This window comes from Chelmon rostratus, chromosome 20 (assembly GCF_017976325.1).
Source record: "Chelmon rostratus isolate fCheRos1 chromosome 20, fCheRos1.pri, whole genome shotgun sequence".
Classification (NCBI taxonomy): Eukaryota; Metazoa; Chordata; class Actinopteri; order Chaetodontiformes; family Chaetodontidae; genus Chelmon; species Chelmon rostratus.
The window spans coordinates 769,993-790,090 of NC_055677.1; the positions used below are offsets into that span (position 1 = coordinate 769,993).

At 46.8% G+C, this 20,098-nt stretch overlaps 2 protein-coding genes across 14 annotated transcripts in view; one reads left to right on the plus strand and one right to left on the minus strand.

Moving 5' to 3' along the window:
* The window catches only part of LOC121623616 (NACHT, LRR and PYD domains-containing protein 3-like), a 377,011-nt gene that overhangs the window by 133,819 nt on the left and 223,094 nt on the right, over positions 1 to 20,098 (plus strand). The gene's annotated exons all lie outside the window — the stretch shown is intronic.
* Positions 1 to 20,098, minus strand: part of LOC121623612 (NACHT, LRR and PYD domains-containing protein 12-like) — a 47,922-nt gene that overhangs the window by 3,028 nt on the left and 24,796 nt on the right. For 2 of the 11 annotated variants that reach the window (XM_041960951.1, XM_041960949.1), the window contains exons 1-10: positions 17,169 to 17,220; positions 16,651 to 16,826; positions 14,212 to 14,358; positions 13,595 to 13,741; positions 12,934 to 13,166; positions 7,229 to 9,017; positions 6,678 to 6,851; positions 5,986 to 6,162; positions 5,315 to 5,491; positions 1,994 to 2,167 (exon numbers count right to left, since the gene is read on the minus strand). In XM_041960951.1, the coding sequence (XP_041816885.1) occupies positions 1,994 to 2,167; positions 5,315 to 5,491; positions 5,986 to 6,162; positions 6,678 to 6,851; positions 7,229 to 9,017; positions 12,934 to 13,166; positions 13,595 to 13,741; positions 14,212 to 14,358; positions 16,651 to 16,826; positions 17,169 to 17,204 (3,230 nt within the window). In that variant the 5' untranslated portion in view covers positions 17,205 to 17,220. Of the gene's footprint in view, positions 1 to 1,993; positions 2,168 to 2,463; positions 2,641 to 3,005; positions 3,180 to 5,314; positions 5,492 to 5,985; positions 6,163 to 6,677; positions 6,852 to 7,224; positions 9,018 to 12,933; positions 13,167 to 13,594; positions 13,742 to 14,211; positions 14,359 to 16,650; positions 16,827 to 17,168; positions 17,221 to 20,098 lie in introns of those variants that run through there. The other 9 variants (XM_041960945.1, XM_041960946.1, XM_041960947.1 and 6 more) reach the window with 9 other exon arrangements.

A 20,098-nucleotide genomic window follows, 5' to 3' on the forward strand; every position in this document is an offset into this window, starting at 1 on the left:
AAAATGATACTAACACGAAAACAAAAATAGTTGTGCATATTAACGTAATGCTAGTAGCTAGCGTTAGCGTTAGTGGACCAGGTATTTGCACTCCCCCACAATCTCAATATCCAGACCCTGGATGGACACCGGTGTAGTCTGTGGTGCTTTCCTGTGGAAGTCTGTCACCATCTCCTTGGTCTTGCTGGTGTTGATGTGCAGGTGGTTCAGTCCACACCAGTCGACAAAGTTAGCGATGACTTCCCCGTTTTCCAAATCGTTCCCCGTATCAACGGAGAACTTCTGGAGGTGGCAGCTGGTTGTGTTGTGTCTGATGTCAGATGTGTAGAGGGCGAAGAGGAAAGGAGACCCGGTGCTGCAAACTGCCACATCCGACACACAGCCGCGATGCCTCACATACTGTGGTCTGTTGGTGAGGGAGTCGATGGTCCATGCAGCCAGGTGACGGTCTACTCCGGCTCCTCCCAGCTTCCTCCTCACCAGTGATGGCTGGATTGTGTTGAAAGCACTCAAGGAGTTAAAAAACACGATGCTCACTGTGCTACCAATGTCCTCCAGGTGGGAAAGAGTTCAGTGGAGCAGGCAGGCGATTGCGTCTTCTACACCAACGCCCGGTCTGTATGCAAACTGTAGAGGGTCCAGCTCGCTGCTCACCAGGAGCTGCTGGTAGCAGGAATGCTCTGGGGGGGGGGGGGTGCAGAAAAGTAATGCCATCTGGTCTGGCTTCTTGTGGATGGGGGAGAGAACGGGGGGAATCAAACCTGTTGAAAAACAAGTTCAGTTCATTTTGCCGATTGCCGGTCTCCTGATTCTGGGCCCATTGTCGCTGCTGTGGCCTAAGATGGTTTTCAGGCCCCTCCAAACCTCTCTGGCGTTGTTCCCCTGGAGGCACTCCTCCAGCTTACTTCAGTAGCTCTCCTTGCCTCTCCTATTCTCCTTCCTCAGCCCCCTCTGGACCCACTTCAACCAGTTCTGTCACCAGATCTAAACACCCACTTCTTCTCATTCAATAGAGTTGTCAGTTCAGGGGACACCCAGGGTTTGTTGTTTGGGAAACACCAAACCTTCCTGGTAGGCGCAGTGTTGTCCACACAGAAGTTAATATAGTCTGTGATGCAGGTTGTCAGACTGTCAATGTCCTCCCCGTGTGGACTGCACAACACTTTGGTGGTGTCAAAGCAGTTCCTCAGTACCATACTGGACTCCTCTGACTACTTCGTACATGCCTAATGTTTGGCTGTTGTTTATTTACCAAGGGTAAATAAGCAGGTAGCAGATGAACCAGGTTTTGATCAGATCAGCCCAGTGGGGGGAGGGGTGAAGAACTGTAAGCCACACTTTGGTGTGGCATTTGAGATACTGGGTAACGGTAGGGAAAGTTGAAGACAGGGAAGCGTTGTTGAAATCTCCTCAAATGAGGAGTTGCTGTAACAAGCTGCCACTCGTGCGACACCATCATACATTTAATGTACGATTTAAACTTTAATATGAAGATGAGGCATGTACAGACTATTCCAGAAAGGGCCGTGTGGCTGCAGGCTTTCGTTCCAACCAAGGAGGAGCACACCAGGCTGGACCCATTTCATCAGCGGATCTCAGTCTTCAGCTGATAACTAAGTGATCCCTTGATGTTGATTGGTTGGCCTGCTTTGTCTAGAGTTGTTGCACAGTGTTCTTGTAAACTAATAGCGAATTGTTTCAAACAAGTTAAAATGATTATCTGAAAATTTGGTAAATTCTTGAACACTTAGCGACTGAGACAATATTTACAATGAGAATTCCTCACCTTTTATTGTGTTCAAGGAAAGCACTTCATAGCCATGGTATATTTTGTAAGTTGCAGAAAATGTAATGAAAAATTACAAAATTTTCTGACAGAGGACCCCCTGACCTCATCCAAATGTATGTCCCTGCCACTTTCCAATTCAAACCTACAAACTTGATTTCAACATAGCAGTAAAAAAAAAAAAAAAAAAAAAAAAAGCCGTCTGACCTCAGAGTCTCCAGCCTACAGTTTGGACTCTCCAGTCCAGCAGACAGCAGCTTCACTCCTGAATCCTGCAGCTTGTTCCTACTCAGCTGCAGCTCTCTCAAATGGGAGGGGTTGGACTTCAGAGCTGAGGCCAGAGAAGCACAGCTGACTTCTGACAAAGTGCAGAAACTCAACCTGAATAAAGAATAAATGATGTAACTTTGGAAAACAACGTTCCTCCGGATAAGGAGTTTCAGAGTTTTGGAGAGAATTATCAAGTGTCAGTTTTTCTTGTTATATTAAGGTTTTAAATGTGGAGCTCAACATTGCTCTGCCACCGTCAACAGACTAAAACACTGAAGAAGAAAACAGACTTTAGCATTAAGATTCTCAGTGTTGATCATAATATCAGCCTCATGTCTGCAGTTTAGTGTCAACACAACTTTCACCTCATATGAATCTCAGCACAGAAGTAAAAAATGGCGTCAGACCTCAGAGTCTTCAGTCTACAGTCTGGAGTCTCCAGAAAATCACACAGCAGCTTCACTCCTGAATCCTGCAGCTTGAGGTTTCCACTCAGGTCTAGTTCTGTCAGATGGGAGGGGTTGGACTTCAGAGCTGAGACCAGAGAAGCACAGCCGATCTCTGACAACCAGCAGCGACTCAACCTGAAAAAAGAATAAACGATGAAGATACAAATGCAATTATTATCCAATCAGTTGTGCACTTCATCAACTTGATCAATTGAAACAAATATTAGTTCAGAGGATCTTCTGGATCCAGATGTGAACATTTACCAAAAATCATCAACATTCATTGACTTGAACAACTAACAGTCAACATTTTCTACACTTTCTTTAAGAAGCACAAATCTTTGTGACTGAAGACTAAATTTACTTCAACAAACATGAAAATATCAACAAAAGCTCATTTAAAACGTGACTGATGGAAGTTATATATCAACATATACTAATTTGAATTGTTAATTAAACTTATAAGATCTACAATGATATCAGACAGTCAGTGAACTGACCTCAGAGTCTCCAGTCTACAGTCTGGACTCTCGAGAAAATCACACAGCAGCTTCATTCCTGAATCATGCATCTCATTGATACTGAGATCCAGTTCTGTCAGATGGGAGGGGTTGGACTTCAGAGCTGAGGCCAGAGAAGCATAGCTGACCTCTGACAACCAGCTGTGACTCAACCTGAATAAAGAACAAGATGAAGATAAAAATCCATTTATAATCCAATCAGATGTTCTGATCATTTAAACTGCTGCATCTGGGGTTAATTTAAACACAAGATCCTTGTGCTCAAAAAGAGGATTCATTCTCAGTGAAGAACCTTGGAGCTCTAATCTGCCTCTATACCTGCCAAAGAGCAGTGATTCCTAACACGTCTCTGGGGGTCATCAGGTGGAAACATCCCTTCAACTGTGTTTCGCCTACTTAGTCCCACTACACCTCCAGGAGGCTAGGCGGTGAACTCTGGCGTCCCAGAGTCACCCCCCCTAGTGCCAGTTCACACTGCTCCTACACAATCCAAACAGCACTGCCACGTTCAACTGACCCAGGCCTGTTTAGGAGATGCTCCAGGTAGTGGCCAGTACCGATGCTACCATTTAGCTAATGCTAATGCTAACCGCTAAGAAGAACAGAAGAAGACAATACAGTTCCGATGCTACCATTTAGCTAATGTTAATGTTAATGCTAAATGCTAACCGCTACCTCATAAGAGGAACAGAAGAAAATACAGCTTGATTCACCTATACTGTTAATGTTTACTGCTAAATGCCAATGCTAACTGCTAAGATACTATCATACTACCACCGCTTTAGCTATTGTTAGCTGCTACAATGCTACCACAGGCCTAGATGCCACATGTAACTGCCAATTGGTGCACTACTATCATCTACCCCTGCCTCTCACCAACTGCACCAACAAAAGCGGGGTGGGAATACAAACCCTGGTTCAGGTAGGGGGTAGAAAATAAAGAGGTAGAGTCAAAGATGAAAGTAGGGATTGGACACAGACCCTTGTTCGGGTAGGGGGTAGAAAGTTTAGAGGGTGCTGAAGGTGGAGGCCTAATCCACAGACTAGATTTAACAGCCTCTTCTGACATTTCCTTCAAGAAGCAAACAAAACAGGAAAACAACCAAAAAAGAACAAAAAAAAAAAAAACCAAGCCAACTCTGTATCTTATGCTTTGATCTCCCTGTGTTCCTCTGTATGTGTGTGTGTGTGTGTGTGTGCCCCCCAAAGGATCACGACCATGGAGGAAGGGTTTGTGTGTCCCTGTGACCCTGGGAGCTGTGTTGTCAGGGGCAATAGCCCCTGGCAGGATCTCTGAAGACAAACCGGTCTCAGGGAAGGGGTGCCTGCCGTCAAGCATCTGGCGGCTAGGCCGTGACCCACAGAGCTCGGCCGGACACAGCCCAAAGGAACTACAAGGAGCCACCAGCCTGTGGGCCACCCACATGCAGGGATCTGCATTCAAGTCTATTGGTTTTGCAAGCAAGGTAGCAGGCAAAGGTGGCAGCTAGGCGTGCTCACTCCTGGCATTGCAGACTGGTCTTGGGAACATGGAAAGTTACCTTCTTGACAGGGAAGGAACCAGAGGTGGTGTGGAAGGTGGAGTGATGCCAACTAGATATAGTTGGGCTCACCTCTACATATAGCACTAGTTCTGGAGCCAAACCCTGTAGAAGATGCTAGACTCTCTCCTTTTTTAGAGTTGGCCAGGGTGAGACACACCAGGTGGGTGTGAGGATACTCACAACAACCCGGCTGAGTGCCACTGTGTTGGAGTTCTCATCATAGAACGACAGGGACATCTCTCTACGACTGTGAGTTGCTGAGGTAATCTTCTTCCTGCACTAACCTTTTTTCTGCTTCCACCTAACATGAACAAACACCTTTTCACCAGAAGTGGCTTAAACTACCAGATCGTGGAACACTGGACCAGCTTTACAGTCTACAGTGCTGCTCCTCCACGTCGAGAGGAGCCAGCTGAGGTGGCTCGGGCATCTATATTGGATGCCTTCTGGACAACTTCCTGGGAGGCTGTTCCGGGCATGCCCCACCAGGAAGATGCCCCAGGGAAGACCCAGGACACGCCGGAGGGACTATGTTGCTCGGCTGGCCTGGGGACACATCAGGGCCCCCCCGGAAGAGCTGGAGGAAGTGTCTGGGGGTCTGGGGAGAGAGAAGTCTGGGCATCCCTGCTGAGACTGCTGCCCCCGCAACCCGGCCTCGGATAAGCGGAAGAAGATGGTATGGTATGGTATGGTATAGTATGTTAATTATGCATATTAGATATACAATAGCGTCAGTGAACTGACCTCAGAGTCTTCAGTCTACATTCTGGACTCTCCAGAAAAGCACACAGCAGCTTCACTCCTGAATCCTGCAGCTTGTTGTTGTAGCTCAGGTCCAGTTCTGTCAGGTGGGAGGGATTGGACTTCAGAGCTGAGACCAGGGAAGCACAGCTGATGTCTGATAAATCGCAGTCACTCAAACTGAATAAAGAAGAAATGATGTAACTTTAGAAAACAATGTTCCTTTACAAAATCATTCAATGTTTAATCTGTTCAAAGCTGAACCTCAAGCTCCAGCAGCTTCTCAGCTCTCTGCTTTCAAATGTGAAATCATGTGGAGTCAAATTAAAGCTGTCCAACATGCATGTTCCTACTCTGCAGGAACAGAAGCTGCTCTGACATCTGAAAATGCTTTTGAGTTAAAACTCCTTCAGGTGTTTCGTGAACGGTTTCATGACATTAAGGGTCAACAAAAGGAACTAAACGTATTTCCTACCTGATTTAATGTGAAACCAGCTGACAGCCAACAACATGAAATCACTGAGCTGCAAAGCAATGCCTGCTGCAAAGACTTAGGTCTGCTCAAGACCGACTGAGATAAATCTGGAAAACCAGCTAGGAGTAGCATCATCATCATATTAATCTCGGCACATAAGTTTAAGAAAAAAACCAAAAAAAACCAAAAGGTGTCTGACCTCAGAGTCTTCAGTCGACAGTTTGGACTCTCCAGTCCAGCAGACAGCAGCTTCACTCCTGAATCCTGCAACTTCTTGTTTTCTCCGAGGTCCAGTTCTGTCAGATGGGAGGGGTTGGACTTCAGAGCTGAGACCAGAGAAGCACAGCTGATCTCTGACAAACTGCAGTTCCTCAACCTGAATAAAGAATAAATGATGAAGATAAAAATCCATTTCTAATCCAATCAGATGTGTTCAGGTTGTAAATGTGCAGCTCAACATGACTCTGTCCTAATCAATGAGCTTTGCCCTAAAATCAGTCCAGTGACTTTGTCATTGTGTTATTGTGGATCATCATAATGTCAGATTCTACAGACATCATCCAAATGTCACCACAACATTCATACAGCTGTTCATGTCAACACAGATCAATAACATGCTGCTCATCTCACTCAAGTCTGGAATAATTATCAAATCAGACATATTGGATTAACAAAATTTACATTTGTGACGTTCATTCGCTTCCATTTCCTCTAATTTGTAACAACCGTGTTATTTTATGAAAAATAATAGATATAAGAATTCCTAAATGACCCATATGATGATATATACATATAAATGTGTGTGTGTGTGTGTGTGTGTGTATGTATGCATGTATGTATGTGTATGTATAGAGACACACACATGCACACACATGAACTGCATGAACTGACCTCAGAGTCTCCAGTCTACAGTGTGGACTCTCCAGCCCTGCAGACAGGCGCTTCACTCTGGCATCATTCAGTTGGTTTGAGCTCAGGTCCAGCACTCTCAGATGGGAGGGGTTGGACTTCAGAGCTGACACCAAGACTTCAAAGTGAGTCTCTGAGAGTCCACAGCCAGAAAGTCTGTAATTACAGATAATTAACACTTTAAATACGATAAAAACTAGCCTATTAGCATGAGCAGCTCAGCTGATCAGTTGGTTAGCCACTGATGAACTGTTGCACTGGACAAAGAAAAAAACTTTCGAACCTTCAGGTGACGTTTTAGGGTTCACACAGCAGATACTTCTGTTCACTGACTTGATAGCTATACACACAAAACTGTTTTTTTTTTATCCTTATTGCATTTGAGGCAACAGTGACATTTCTAGTGTAACACGTATAATTTATTCAAAGAGCAGGTTGGACGACTCGTTGCACATGCACATTAAGTCTATATCTTTAACACTGATGGCTTCAGCTTTACAGTGCTTTATAATGTTAATCACATCTGGACTTACACAGCCTTTCTGCAGTTCCTCACAGCTGGAATCAGTCTCACTCGTCCCTCCACTGTTGTGTTGTACTTCTTCAGGTCCAACTCATCCAGAACCTCCTCTGACATCTGCAGCATGTAGGCCAGAGCTGAGCACTGGATCACAGAGAGTTTCTTTTCTTTTCTGTTCTCTGACTTCAGGAACTCTTGGATCTCCTGATGTACTGAGTGGTCGTTCATCTCCATCAGACAGTGGAAGATGTTGATGCTTCTGTCAGGAGAGATACTGGTCTTCTTCTCCTTCAGGTTGTTGATGGCTCTCTGGATGATCTCTGGATTGTTGTCTGTTTGGCCCAGCAGGCCTCCAAACAGTCTCTGGTTGGACTCCAGAGAGAGGCCATGAAGGAAGCGAACAAACAGGTCCAGGTGACCATTTTTACTCCTCAGGGATTTCATCATGGCTCCCTTCAGGAAGACATCAAGGGTTGAATCAATGTGTTTTTTTCCCAGGAAAGCCTTCAGTACCTTTGTGTTCCTGCTGGTGTAACAGTGGAACATGTAGACTGCAGCCAGAAACTCCTGAATGCTCAGATGAACAAAGCAGTAAACTGTTTTCTGGAAGATCACACACTCTTTTTTGAAGATCTCTGTACAAACACCAGAGTAAACCAGGGCCTCAGTGACATCAAGACCACACTGCTCCAGGTCTTCTTGGTAGAACATGATGTTTCCTTTCTCCAGCTGTTCAAACGCCAGCCTCCCCAGCTTCAGAAGAACTTCCCTGTCAGCCTCCATCAGCTCCTGTGGACTGGTCTCATGTCCCTCATCATACTTCTGCTTCTTCCTCTTTGTCTGAACCAGCAGGAAGTGGGAGTACATGTCAGTCAGGGTCTTGGGCAGCTCTCCTCTCTGGTCTGTAGTCAACATGTGGTCCAGAACTGTAGCAGTGATCCAGCAGAAGACTGGGATTTGACACATGATGTGGAGGCTCCTGGAGGTCTTGATGTGTGAGACGGTTCTGCTGGACAGATCTTCATCACTGAATCTCCTCCTGAAGTACTCCTCCTTCTGGGCATCAGTGAAGCCTCGTACTTCTGTTACCCTGTCAACACATGCAGGAGGGATCTGATTGGCCGCTGCAGGTCTGGAAGTTATCCAGACGAGAGCCGAGGGAAGCAGATTCCCCTTGATGAGGTTTGTCAACAGCACGTTGACTGATGACTTCTGTGAGACATCAGACAAAACCTCATTGTTGTGGAAATCCAGTGAAAGTCTGCTTTCATCCAGGCCGTCAAAGATGAACAAAAGCTTACAGACAGCGAGCTTCTCTGCTGTCACCTTCTGTAATGTTGGATGGAAAACATGGAGCAGCGTCAGAAGACTGTACTGCTCATCTTTGATCAAGTTCAGCTCCCTGAACGAAAGCAGAATCACCAGGCTGACGTCTTGGTTTTCCAAGCCCTCTGCCCAGTCCAGACTGAACTTCTGCACTGAGAAGGTTTTTCCAACGCCAGCGACGCCGTTCGTCAGAACGACTCTGATGTGTCTCTGCTGGTCAGGTAAGGCTTTAAAGATGTCCTGGCACTTGATTGGAGTCTCATGGAGGGTCTTCATCTTGGAAGTTGTCTCAAGCTGCCTCACCTCATGTTGGGTATTAACCTCTTCACTCTGTCCCTCTGTGATGTAGAGCTCAGTGTAGATGCTGTTGAGGAGGGTTCCACTTCCTTTTTCATTAGTTCCTTCAGTCACACATTCACATCTCCTCTTCAGACTGATCTTATGTTCATCAATTACCTTCTGCAGACCATTATTCACTTAAAAAAAAAGAATGCGAGACAAAACAAAGAAAATTAAATATGACTAATAAAAACATTCTAAGAATATATACTGACAGTCATAAAGTCCAGTTTTGAGAGATTATGCGAAATGCTTTATCTCTCAGCCTCTGACTGTGTGTTTGATTGACAGCAGAGGCAACAGGCTGAGCCACCGTAGCTCTTCGTGTAAACAGCTCACTGTGGCCGTTCCTTCCCTTTTAAAACTAAACCAAATATCAAATAATTAGGAACATATTCATGTGTTCTTTTTTATCGAATAGCACCGCCAACCAAGCACTGCAAATCTCTATGACAAATACACTTTCCTATACTTGGTTCACAATAAAAGCCTCCTGTTGGTTTGTGGTGGAAAACATTCACGTGAGGCAGCAGCAGCTGCAGGAAGTGCAGTAAGTAAACAAAGTTCTGATATGACTGAAGTGATCAGTGACTAACGGGCGAGGGCAGACAGTGTTTTGTTGGCAGATAGTAAAATGAGAGGAGCCTGTTAAGTATGTAAACTACCCAATGCTGATATTAGCAGGTTTTTAATATGTTTAATGTGCCTAGACTGATGAGTTAGTAATTAGCTATGAGTTAATGAGCATTGCTCACAGGATGTTGTGATGCATCTATTGCAGCATGCTAGTAAGCTGTTGCATGCTGGGATGCATGTGACCTTCCTCCCTTAGGCCCTGCTGCTGGCCAATCCAGGCCTGTGTAAAGGAAGTCGAATGCTGCCAGTAAACAGCCTCTCCTTACCCAAGACTCCTACTATGCCACCTTGCAGCAGTCGAAGGTGACTGGTAATCTTGAGAGGTCAGGCTAAACTGGTGGGGAATCACAGAGCCACAGTGGGACATAGAGATGTGTCAGCACAGGCCCACCTGTGTGTGGACATGCCCTAACAGTTATCAACCTCTGCCAAACTGCCACGTGGGTTAGTCTGGTAAGACAAAGGTTAGGGGGACGCATTAGGCAGATCCCAACAGAGGTCCCTAACAGCTGCAGCTATGTTCAGCAGACCCCTGTGTGACTGAGCAGCCCCTATTTAGGGACCACAGTACTCACCCCAATTAGAAAAGGACCTAGAAAAGGTGGCCTAATAATTGCTCACTCAACCGCACTCCAGGATAGGTTGTCACACCTATCATGACATTCCACTTAGCTGTCAATACAAGAAATAATTGTGAACAAGGCTTGCTGAGACACCTGTTGGCATGACTGAAAGACTGATTTCTCTAAGTATCCCCTTAGCTAAGAAGCGCTTCATCACTGTTCTCGGTGCCATGTGTCCTTCTACCAGTCACTTGATGAGACTCTTTTCTGCATCCCCAGGAATGACCAAATGCTCCTACTTGGTGACAGTACACTGACTACGCTCTAGTGACCCAAACCCCAGAGGTCCATCCTTGTTGTGGCAGTCATGGCCTATAGCAGGATGGGGTTGTCTGTCAGTATTATTGAGATGGAAGTCAGTTGGAATGGCGTTCCAGTTGGTCGCCCACCTTGTGTGTATTGACCATCAATCATGAACCACTTGAAATAGTTCCATCTTTCAAATATCTGGGTAGTATCCTCTTTGAGGACCATCCATCCATCCATCCATCCATTTTCTTCCGCTTATCTGGGGCCGGGTCGCGGGGGCAGCAGTCTAAGCAGGGAAGCCCAGACTTCCCTCTCCCCAGACACTTCCTCCAGCTCTTCCGGGGGGACCCCGAGGCGTTCCCAGGCCAGCCGAGCGACATAGTCCCTCCAGCGTGTCCTGGGTCTTCCCTGGGGCCTCTTCCCGGTGGGGCATGCCCGGAACACCCTCCCAGGAAGGCGTCCAGGAGGCATCCAGTAAAGATGCCCGAGCCACCTCAGCTGGCTCCTCTCGACGTGGAGGAGCAGCGGCTCTACTCTGACCTCCTCCCGAGTGACAGAGCTCCTCACCCTATCTCTAAGGGAGCGCCCCGCCACCCTGCGGAGGAAACTCATTTCAGCCGCTTGTATCCGAGATCTCGTTCTTTCGGTCATGACCCAAAGTTCATGACCATAGGTGAGGGTAGGAACGTAGATTTACTGGTAAATCGACAGCTTTGCCTTTCGGCTCAGCTCCTTCTTCACCACGACGGACCGGTACAACGACTGCATTACTGCTGCCGCCGCACCGATCCACCTGTCAATCTCACGCTCCATCCTTCCCTCACTCGTGAACAAGACCCCAAGATACTTGAACTCCTCCACTTGAGGCAGGAGCTTTCTTCCAACCCAGAGGGGACAAGCCACCCTTTTCCGGTCGAGAACCATGGCCTTGGACTTGGAGGTGCTGATTCTCATCCCAGCCGCTTTGCACTCGGCTGCAAACCGCCCCAACACATGCTGGAGGACCTGGTTCGAAGAAGCCAACAGGACAACATCATCCACAAAAAGCAGAGATGAGATCCTGTGGTCCCCAAACCAGACTCCCTCCGGCCCTTGGCTGCGTCTAGAAATTCTGTCCATAAAAATAATGAACAGAACCAGTGACAAAGGGCAGCCCTGCCGGAGCCCAACATGCACTGGGAACAAGTTTGACTTACTGCCGGCAATGCGAACCAAGCTCCTGCTCCGGTCATACAGAGACCGGATTGCCCGTAGCAAAGGGCCCCGTCTCCATACTCCCGAAGCACCTCCCACAGAATGCCACGAGGGACACAGTCGAATGCCTTCTCCAAGTCCACAAAACACATGTGGACTGGTTGGGCAAACTCCCACGAACCCTCGAGCACTCTGCAGAGGGTGTAGAGCTGGTCCAGTGTTCCACGACCAGGATGAAAACTGCATTGTTCCTCCTGAATCCAAGGTTCGACTATCGGCCGAATTCTCCTCTCCAGTACCCTGGAATAGACTTTACTGGGGAGGCTGAGGAGTGTGATCCCCCTGTAGTTGGAGCACACCCTCCGGTCCCCCTTCTTTAATAGAGGGACCACCACCCCGGTCTGCCAATCCAGGGGCACTGGACTTAGTCTGACCCATCACCTAGGACCTGTTTGCCTTGGAAGACCCTACCAGGGGCAATAAGCCCTAGACAACATAGCTCCTAGGATCATTTGAGTACTCAAACCCCTCCACCACAATAAGGTGGTGGTTCAAGGAGGGGCTCTCTGAGGACCATGAAGTTAAAATCAGATCAAAGAAATCTCAACCATCTTTGGAACACTTTCAAAACAACAATCAGCATCTGCACCCTGAAGTTGCTGTCAACTAAGCCATCTGCATCCCTACACTGCTCCACAGCTGTGAAATCTGGGCTACCTAGAGCCGCCACATGAGAATGCTCGAGCAATTCCATATAGGCTGTCTGCGACAAATCCTTGTTAGTGTGCACTTTTCTCAGACAAATTTCCTACTGACTTAAGACAAACGTTCTAATCTTAGGTCGCATAAAAGGCTTTAGTTAAAGCGCCCTCTATCATAGCAGATAGTGGCAAAGCAAGTCTTTTGTGCGACGTCCTTGGTCCTGGAACAATCTGCATGTCAAGCTCATGTTTGTCAGATCCTTGTTTCTTATAATGACTTTAAACACAGAACTACAGAAGAGCTGTTTCAACTCACTTACTAAGACACCTAATTTCATGCTGCCTTGTTTATTGCACTGTATGATAAGATGCATTTTTGTTATACTTGTAGTTATTGTGATTTGAAGTTGTCCTGTTCATGTGCATGCTGTCTTTCACCTTGTCTTAGCCAGTTCTCACTTGTTAAAGAGGTTTTAATCTCAATGTGACTTTCCAGTTATTGGAAGGTGTGTCTCAGGTGTCTGCCTGTGATAGAACAGTCGTGTTACTGCTTTAAAATTAAATGGCCAAGTTGTATGACACAACAAATGTATTAAAACAGGAAGTGTTTTCAGACAAGACGACATCGGCAGGCAGATGGACAGTCTTACTTTGCGCAGAGCAGGTCTGACTGGCTGTCTGCAGTCCAGCTCTCGTTCTGGGTCTTTTTCCACACCGGGGACAGGAGGACTCTCCTGATGAACCGGAGTGGTCGGTGATGCACCGTCTGCAGAACCAGTGTCCACAGCTGGTAGAGACTGGATCCTTCAGGACGTCCTGACACAAAGCACAGCAGGACGGCTGCTCCTCCACAGAAACACGACTCCTCCTCCTCCTCCTCTTTCTGTCAAGAGATTTCTTTATAACTAAAACAAAATGTTGCTTGTTGTTGAAAAGTATCACGATTTGGCCAACACTGTACAGAAGCTCAAATGGTCACAGAGAACAGCAAACGTGTCTTTCATTGCCTGTTTGAACTCAACCTTCAGACCGTAACAGAAATTACTGTTTGTAATGTCTTTCATCACGACCCCGACGAAGGCCACAAGCCGGAACATGTTGGTCTCGCGATAAAGTTATTGTTAAATATATCGTACAAGTGTTGCTGGAGTTTTGGCCTCTTTAGATCAGCAGTGTGAGACACGTAACAGTTTCCTTCGTTGGACATCATTATGTTTCACTTCACTCTCTGCTGTCAACCATCAAATGAAGGCAGAAATGCAATTCAAGTGGTCCAAATCCACGTTTCACAAGTTCAGCAGCAGCTCTTACTTTGTGTCTGAGGGTCCTGGTTCACGCCTGAAGTACAGAGGTTCATCTTTGGAAAAGTCACTCTTCATGGACAGACAGTTGGACACCAGAGACTCTGCTCTGTCCTCCTCTTCCTCCACACAGACACCCATCTGATCTGAGGTCAGTCTGAGAGGAACACACACACACACACCTGGTCAGTTGCTTGTTTTCTTGGCTTTCAGTCGGTTTAATGTTTAATATTCAGTCGCTCGTGGTTTTGTGTCCACAGCTGACTCAAACTGGTGAGTTCATCCTGGCTTTTCCTTTCCTGCTTCTGCTCTGCCGACTAAAAACAGACTCTGAACTGACTGTCTGAAGAGTTCCCCTCTCACGGCTCCCGCCCCCCCCTCATGAGCCTGGATCCTCCCCTCTCCATTTACTACATATCAGTTTACCTGAGTGAGTGTGTGTGTGTGTGTGTGTGTGTGTGAGACAGGGCTGTCAAAACTGTCCAGAAACGACGTCTGAATATTCCTTCTTAAAAAACACATCGGTTCGAACCGTTCGATCATCTGTCTCTGCACATTATGTCCATCAGAGGAAAAACCAACACGAGACACAATCTACTTTAAATTATTTTAACATAAACGTCTTACTTTGTGTCTGAGGGTCCTGGTTCACGCCTGAAGTACAGAGGTTCATCTTTGGAAAAGTCACTCTTCATGGACAGACAGTTGGACACCAGAGACTCTGCTCTGTCCTCCTCTTCCTCCACACCGACACTCATCTGATCTGACGTCAGTCTGAGAGTAAAACATGAACAGACAGTGAGCTCGCAACCCAACAGCAGTCACATGGAGGAAAGAAAGAACAGGAAGTCACACACACACACACACACACACACACACACACACCTGTTGAGGTCATTGGAACATTTCTTCGTCACTTTAACAGTAAAGTAATAAAAGTCGTGTTCACACTCGGCCTGCTGCAGCCTCTGAACTGTCAACACTTCCACTCTCGACGTTTTCTCCCTGTTCTCATGAGCCTGGTCATACATGGTCAGTGTTGCTCCTCCCCTCCCCATTTACAAGAAATCAGTTTAGCTGTGTGTGTGTGTGTGTGTATGTGTGTGTGCTCAAAAGCCCCCCCCCCCCCATAGGTTCAGGAAGGAATTCCTTCTGACTGGAATGAAAATGATTGTTTCTTTCATGAACAGCTGAACTGCTTTTCATGTGTGAGTGTCTTCTTAAACATTTAGTGACCTGCCTGCAGTTTGTCCTCCATTAAAGACTGTTTGACCGTCAGTCTGGGCAGCTTAGCTAACGTTAGCTTGGACTGACGTTAAATGTGGTATAAAAACTGTGGTAGACCAGAAGTCTAAGACACACAACAGGTCCAAGTCCACACTGTTACCTGGTGTATGTCCACACGGCTACCTGGTGTATGTCCACACGGCTACCTGGTGTATGTCCACACGGTTACCTGGTGTATGTCCACACGGCTACCTGGTGTATGTCCACACTGTAACCTGGTGTATGTCCACACGGCTACCTGGTGTATGTCCACACTGGAACCTGGTGTATGTCCACACTGTTACCTGGTGTATGTCCACACTGTTACCTGGTGTATGTCCACACGGCTACCTGGTGTATGTCCACACTGTAACCTGGTGTATGTCCACACGGCTACCTGGTGTACGTCCACACTGTAACCTGGTGTATGTCCACACGGCTACCTGGTGTATGTCCACACTGTAACCTGGTGTATGTCCACACTGTAACCTGGTGTATGTCCACACGGCTACCTGGTGTATGTCCACACTGTAACCTGGTGTATGTCCAAGCTGTTACCTGGTGTATGTCCACACTGTAACCTGGTGTATGTCCACACTGTTACCTGGTGTATGTCCACACGGCTACCTGGTGTATGTCCAAGCTGTTACCTGGTGCATGTCCACACTATAACTGGTGTATGTCCACACGGCTACCTGGTGTATGTCCACACTGTAACCTGGTCTATGTCCACACTGTAACCTGGTGTATGTCCACACGGCTACCTGGTGTATGTCCACACTGTAACCTGGTGTATGTCCAAGCTGTTACCTGGTGTATGTCCACACTGTAACCTGGTCTATGTCCACACGGCTACCTGGTGTATGTCCACACGGCTACCTGGTGTATGTCCACACTGTAACCTGGTGTATGTCCAAGCTGTTACCTGGTGTATGTCCACACTGTAACCTGGTGTATGTCCACACGGCTACCTGGTGTATGTCCACACTGTAACCTGGTGTATGTCCACACGGCTACCTGGTGTATGTCCACACGGCTACCTGGTGTATGTCCACACGGCTACCTGGTGTATGTTATGTTTTCTGCCACGCTCTACTGTCCAGGGACGGACTGGGACTTAAAGACACATGAACACAGCGCAGTCCCTGGCACGATTGTCTCTGGTTTTGGGAAGCGGTGTTGGACAAGACAATCCATCAACACTGAAGTATCAAATGTGCAGTAATATTAAAATACCAATGATGTGAATGTGGCTGTATTTCTTTCTTAACAGCCTGCTGTGCTCCTCAATAACGACACCCGGACCGTGTCTTCTACTGTCCTCACTGAAATCATGACGGAGTCTGCAGACACAGCTAAAGCCCTGCTGCTCTGGGGGACGTCTTCAGGTGTCCGTCCCTGTCATGCAGCCTGCTGTCCCTCACTGCTGCTGCATCAGCTGTCACCAAATAACTCACCTTCTACATCTAGAGGCTTCGCTCTTTACTGCTGTCCAGGTTTCTTTCCACATAGTTTTGTGTCCTCACATCCAGCACGCAATGAAAGTAAATAATGCCGAACACGAAAAAGCCGAACGATGATAACAGTCATTAAATTATTTCTCTTCAAGGTCCAGTGTGTTGGATTTAGGGTGACATATTGGCAGAAACTGAATCTAATATTCATAGTTGTGTTTTCATTCGTGTGCAAACGGCTGAAAATAAGACTTTAGGACGGTTTGTTTCTATCTGCAGAGGCAGCAGCTCCTCTTCCTCGTTACACCACCGTGTTTCTACTTTTACAGTAAAAACTGGCTCTTACTTTGTGTCTGAGGGTCCTGGTTCACGCCTGAAGTACAGAGGTTCATCTTTGGAAAAGTAACTCTTCATGGACAGACAGTTGGACACCAGAGACTCTGCTCTGTCCTCCTCTTCCTCCACACAGACACTCATCTTCTGATCCGAGGTCAGTCTGATGTCAGATAGGATCAAGCTTCCCTGAAATTAGGTTGTGACAGACAGCAAAGAATAACAGAGACAACAAAAGAACAAAAAAGACGATAAAAAATGACGCAGGAAAAAACTACACGCATGCGCAAACGCACACATGCGCACACACAAATGTACATTATACTCAAAAGTGCGAAAGAGGTGAAACATGAAGTGACTGCGAGGAAACACAAGATTCAAAGCAGATTTGTTGAAGAGACGCTGCGACAACAGGAAGTAACGCGCACACACGCGCGAGCGCGCACACAGTCTGTGTCCTCTACAGTCCACAGGAAGGAAACTGACTCACACTTTAACAGTAAAGTCATGAAATGTTGGATTAACACTCACCTGCTTCAGCTTCACTTCTCCTCCTCCTCGGTTCATTCAACATGGAGTCTGAACTCTCTGACTTTAGTTTCACTTTCAGGGAGGAATTAGCCCGGTCACATGACCAGTATGACTCCGCCCCCCTCCACTTACGGGAAATCAGAGTGTGTGTGTGTGTGTGTGAAAGTAGATTTGGAAAATAAGCGCGCACACGCGCACACACACTGCAGTGACGTCTGAAGGCGTTTTTCGGAGACAATTTTGCTTCAGCTTAAGAAATGAATGGATGTCAATGCTCGTTCTGACGCTGAAGAGGTTGTAAATGTGCATTTGTAGGAATATGATGGACCACAGAGCAGGAACACACCAGGATTCCTAAATGGACTAAAATCTTCAAGCTGTAAACAGCGCTGAACCGGCTCACTGTTCCTGCAGCACCCCCTGCTGTCCAAACCAAAGAACTGCCAGCTGAAGTCCAGCCTGCTCTCCAGCTGCTGGTCTCTGCGGTGATTCATGTTGTGGTCTGACAGTCTTGGAGAGGAGGGAGGGAGCAAGAGGAGGGAGGGGGCAATCATTTCCTCCTGACCTACTTGTCCTCATTCCTGTTCTCTCCTCCTCTCCTCGTTTCCTCTCTCCTCGTTTCCTTCTCGCCTCTCATTTCTTGAGGTTTTCTCATGTCGTTGGTGTTTGTGCCTTTAACCGACTTCATCTCTGGAGCTTCCTTCTTCACTTCCTGTCTGTCCTTCCTGTGAATGTAAAAGCTCACGTTTCCTAAACGTCACACCAGAATATGTTTGTCTGGAAATACATTTTGAATAATATCCGATACGTTCAGCAGTGTTCCAGGTGTGTTTTATCAGGTGTGACTCATATCCAGGTGTGATCTCGATGGGACTCAAAGTCCAGGACACTTTGACGAACAATGATGGAACATAGAAGTTTCATTTCAGTCCTCGTTATTGTCTGAATGATTGTAGTTGCAGCACACACACACACACACACACACACACACACACACACTCAGTTTTATCTTTTTGTATATGGAAATAAATTTTGTCAAATCATTTCAGACTTCTGTTGTTTTTACTTCTTTTCAATAAAAATCTTTAATCAATAATCGATTGATGAAAAAACATAATTTCTCTCAACAGACACTGAATTTACTCGTTTCTTTCATTCATTTCTGACTCTTTTATTTTCTTCTTCTTCTGTCTGAACGACTTCAAACTTCAGTTTGTTGTAAATCTTCACACGTTTGGTCTAAAATGAGACGTTTCAGGAAAAAGACGACGTTGAAAATTGTTCTTACAGACGTGACGCTGATCTTAATTCTGTCAAAAAATCTAAACACAACAATCATGATGCAGCAGAGCTCAGTGGACGTGAGTCTTCCTCTGCGTCATCTCGCAGGCAGGAACTCTGTGTTCTGATTGGATGTCGGAGCAGACCGGAGGCGCTCGCTGCTGCTCGGTTTAATGCTGCTGTTTGATGTTAAACTTGTCAGATGATTGAAGTTTGTGTCTCAGAACAGTTTCAGCACATTTTAACTGTTCGCACCGACAACAATCACCAGATGAAACGTTCACTGCTGTCGGAGCCTTTCTGTGCCGCGTCATTATGTGTCGACTTGCTGTAATTCCCTCATTGTACAGCAGGTGGAGTCTGGGGACAGGTGCGAACAGGTGAGGCTGGACTCAGAGCGCAGGTGTGTTGTTACGCAGCGTTTCGAGCGTCAGGTGGAGCGCGCCGAGGAGCCGTTTGTGTGTTTGCGTGCAGGTAATGAAGTGAGAGGAGTGTGTGGACTGCTGTCACGGCGGATAAAGAAACACGCCTGAGTCTGACCATACGGACCACTGCGGATTATTTCACGGACGCGCTGCACAAAGGCCACGCGTGGATGTGGCGAGCGGCGGCGAAGAAGCCCCGCAGAGGCTGGACGGTTTCTGGTCTTTGTCCAGTCACTTTAATGAACAGGTGAAAGTCAACAACAGTGAACAGTGAGCCCAGCAACCTGTTTGTAAGGACAAATCTAGAGACACCCTGATCCCTGACGCCAACCTGTTCTATCTTAAGTCGAGGGCTCCAAGATGTCCCCCATGCCAGGTCTCTATCTCAAAACCTCCTGTTCAGGGTCACACTGGCCTCAGATATATTCTGCACACAAAGAATCAGTCCTCGTCTAAATCACTTCTATGAATAATAAAGGAAAAACTGAACCGGGAGAAGAAGAATTTCTGTTTATTATTCAGTCACACAATCCATCAGCAGAAAACATGAATCAGATCAACACATCAGGATCCAACTATCATTAACGTGAGCATGTGCATGTAATCTAACTATTAGCAGAATATATGTGTGTACTCAAAGTTATCAAAGTATAGAAATATGAGCCAAATATCCATCAAGCTGAAACACAGAGAGCCGACAGAGGAGGAGCAGAAGGAGTGGAGGAGGGTCTGCAGAGACTGTGTAGAAGGACAGAGCAGCAGCACAGCAGTCCAGATACACTGATGATACTCTGTCACATCCACAGCAACACACAGGGAGGATGCTGGACTGGACACTGTGTCTGACAGTGGAGCTGATCTCAGAGCAGTTCACACTGCAGCACTGACACTCATCTCCACTTGTTGTGGTTCCTCTGTCAGTCACTGCTGGATGAAGCTCTCCTCTCCACTCTACCTCCCAGTAACATGGCCCAGTCAGAGCCTCTCCACCCACAAGCTGCTGCTGCTTCAACCTCTCTGGATCATCAGGACGCAGCCGATCGGCTCTCAGCCAATCACCTTTCTGATCGCTCACACGCTTACTGAGACCACTTCCATCTGATGAGAGAAGAAGACAGACAACAGGAGTCATGAATCAGAGTTTACAGAGACTCCTTCATCAGCTGGCAGTCAGTGATGCAGCACATCCAGTATAAAGAGCAGCAGGGACTTCAGTCCTGTTCA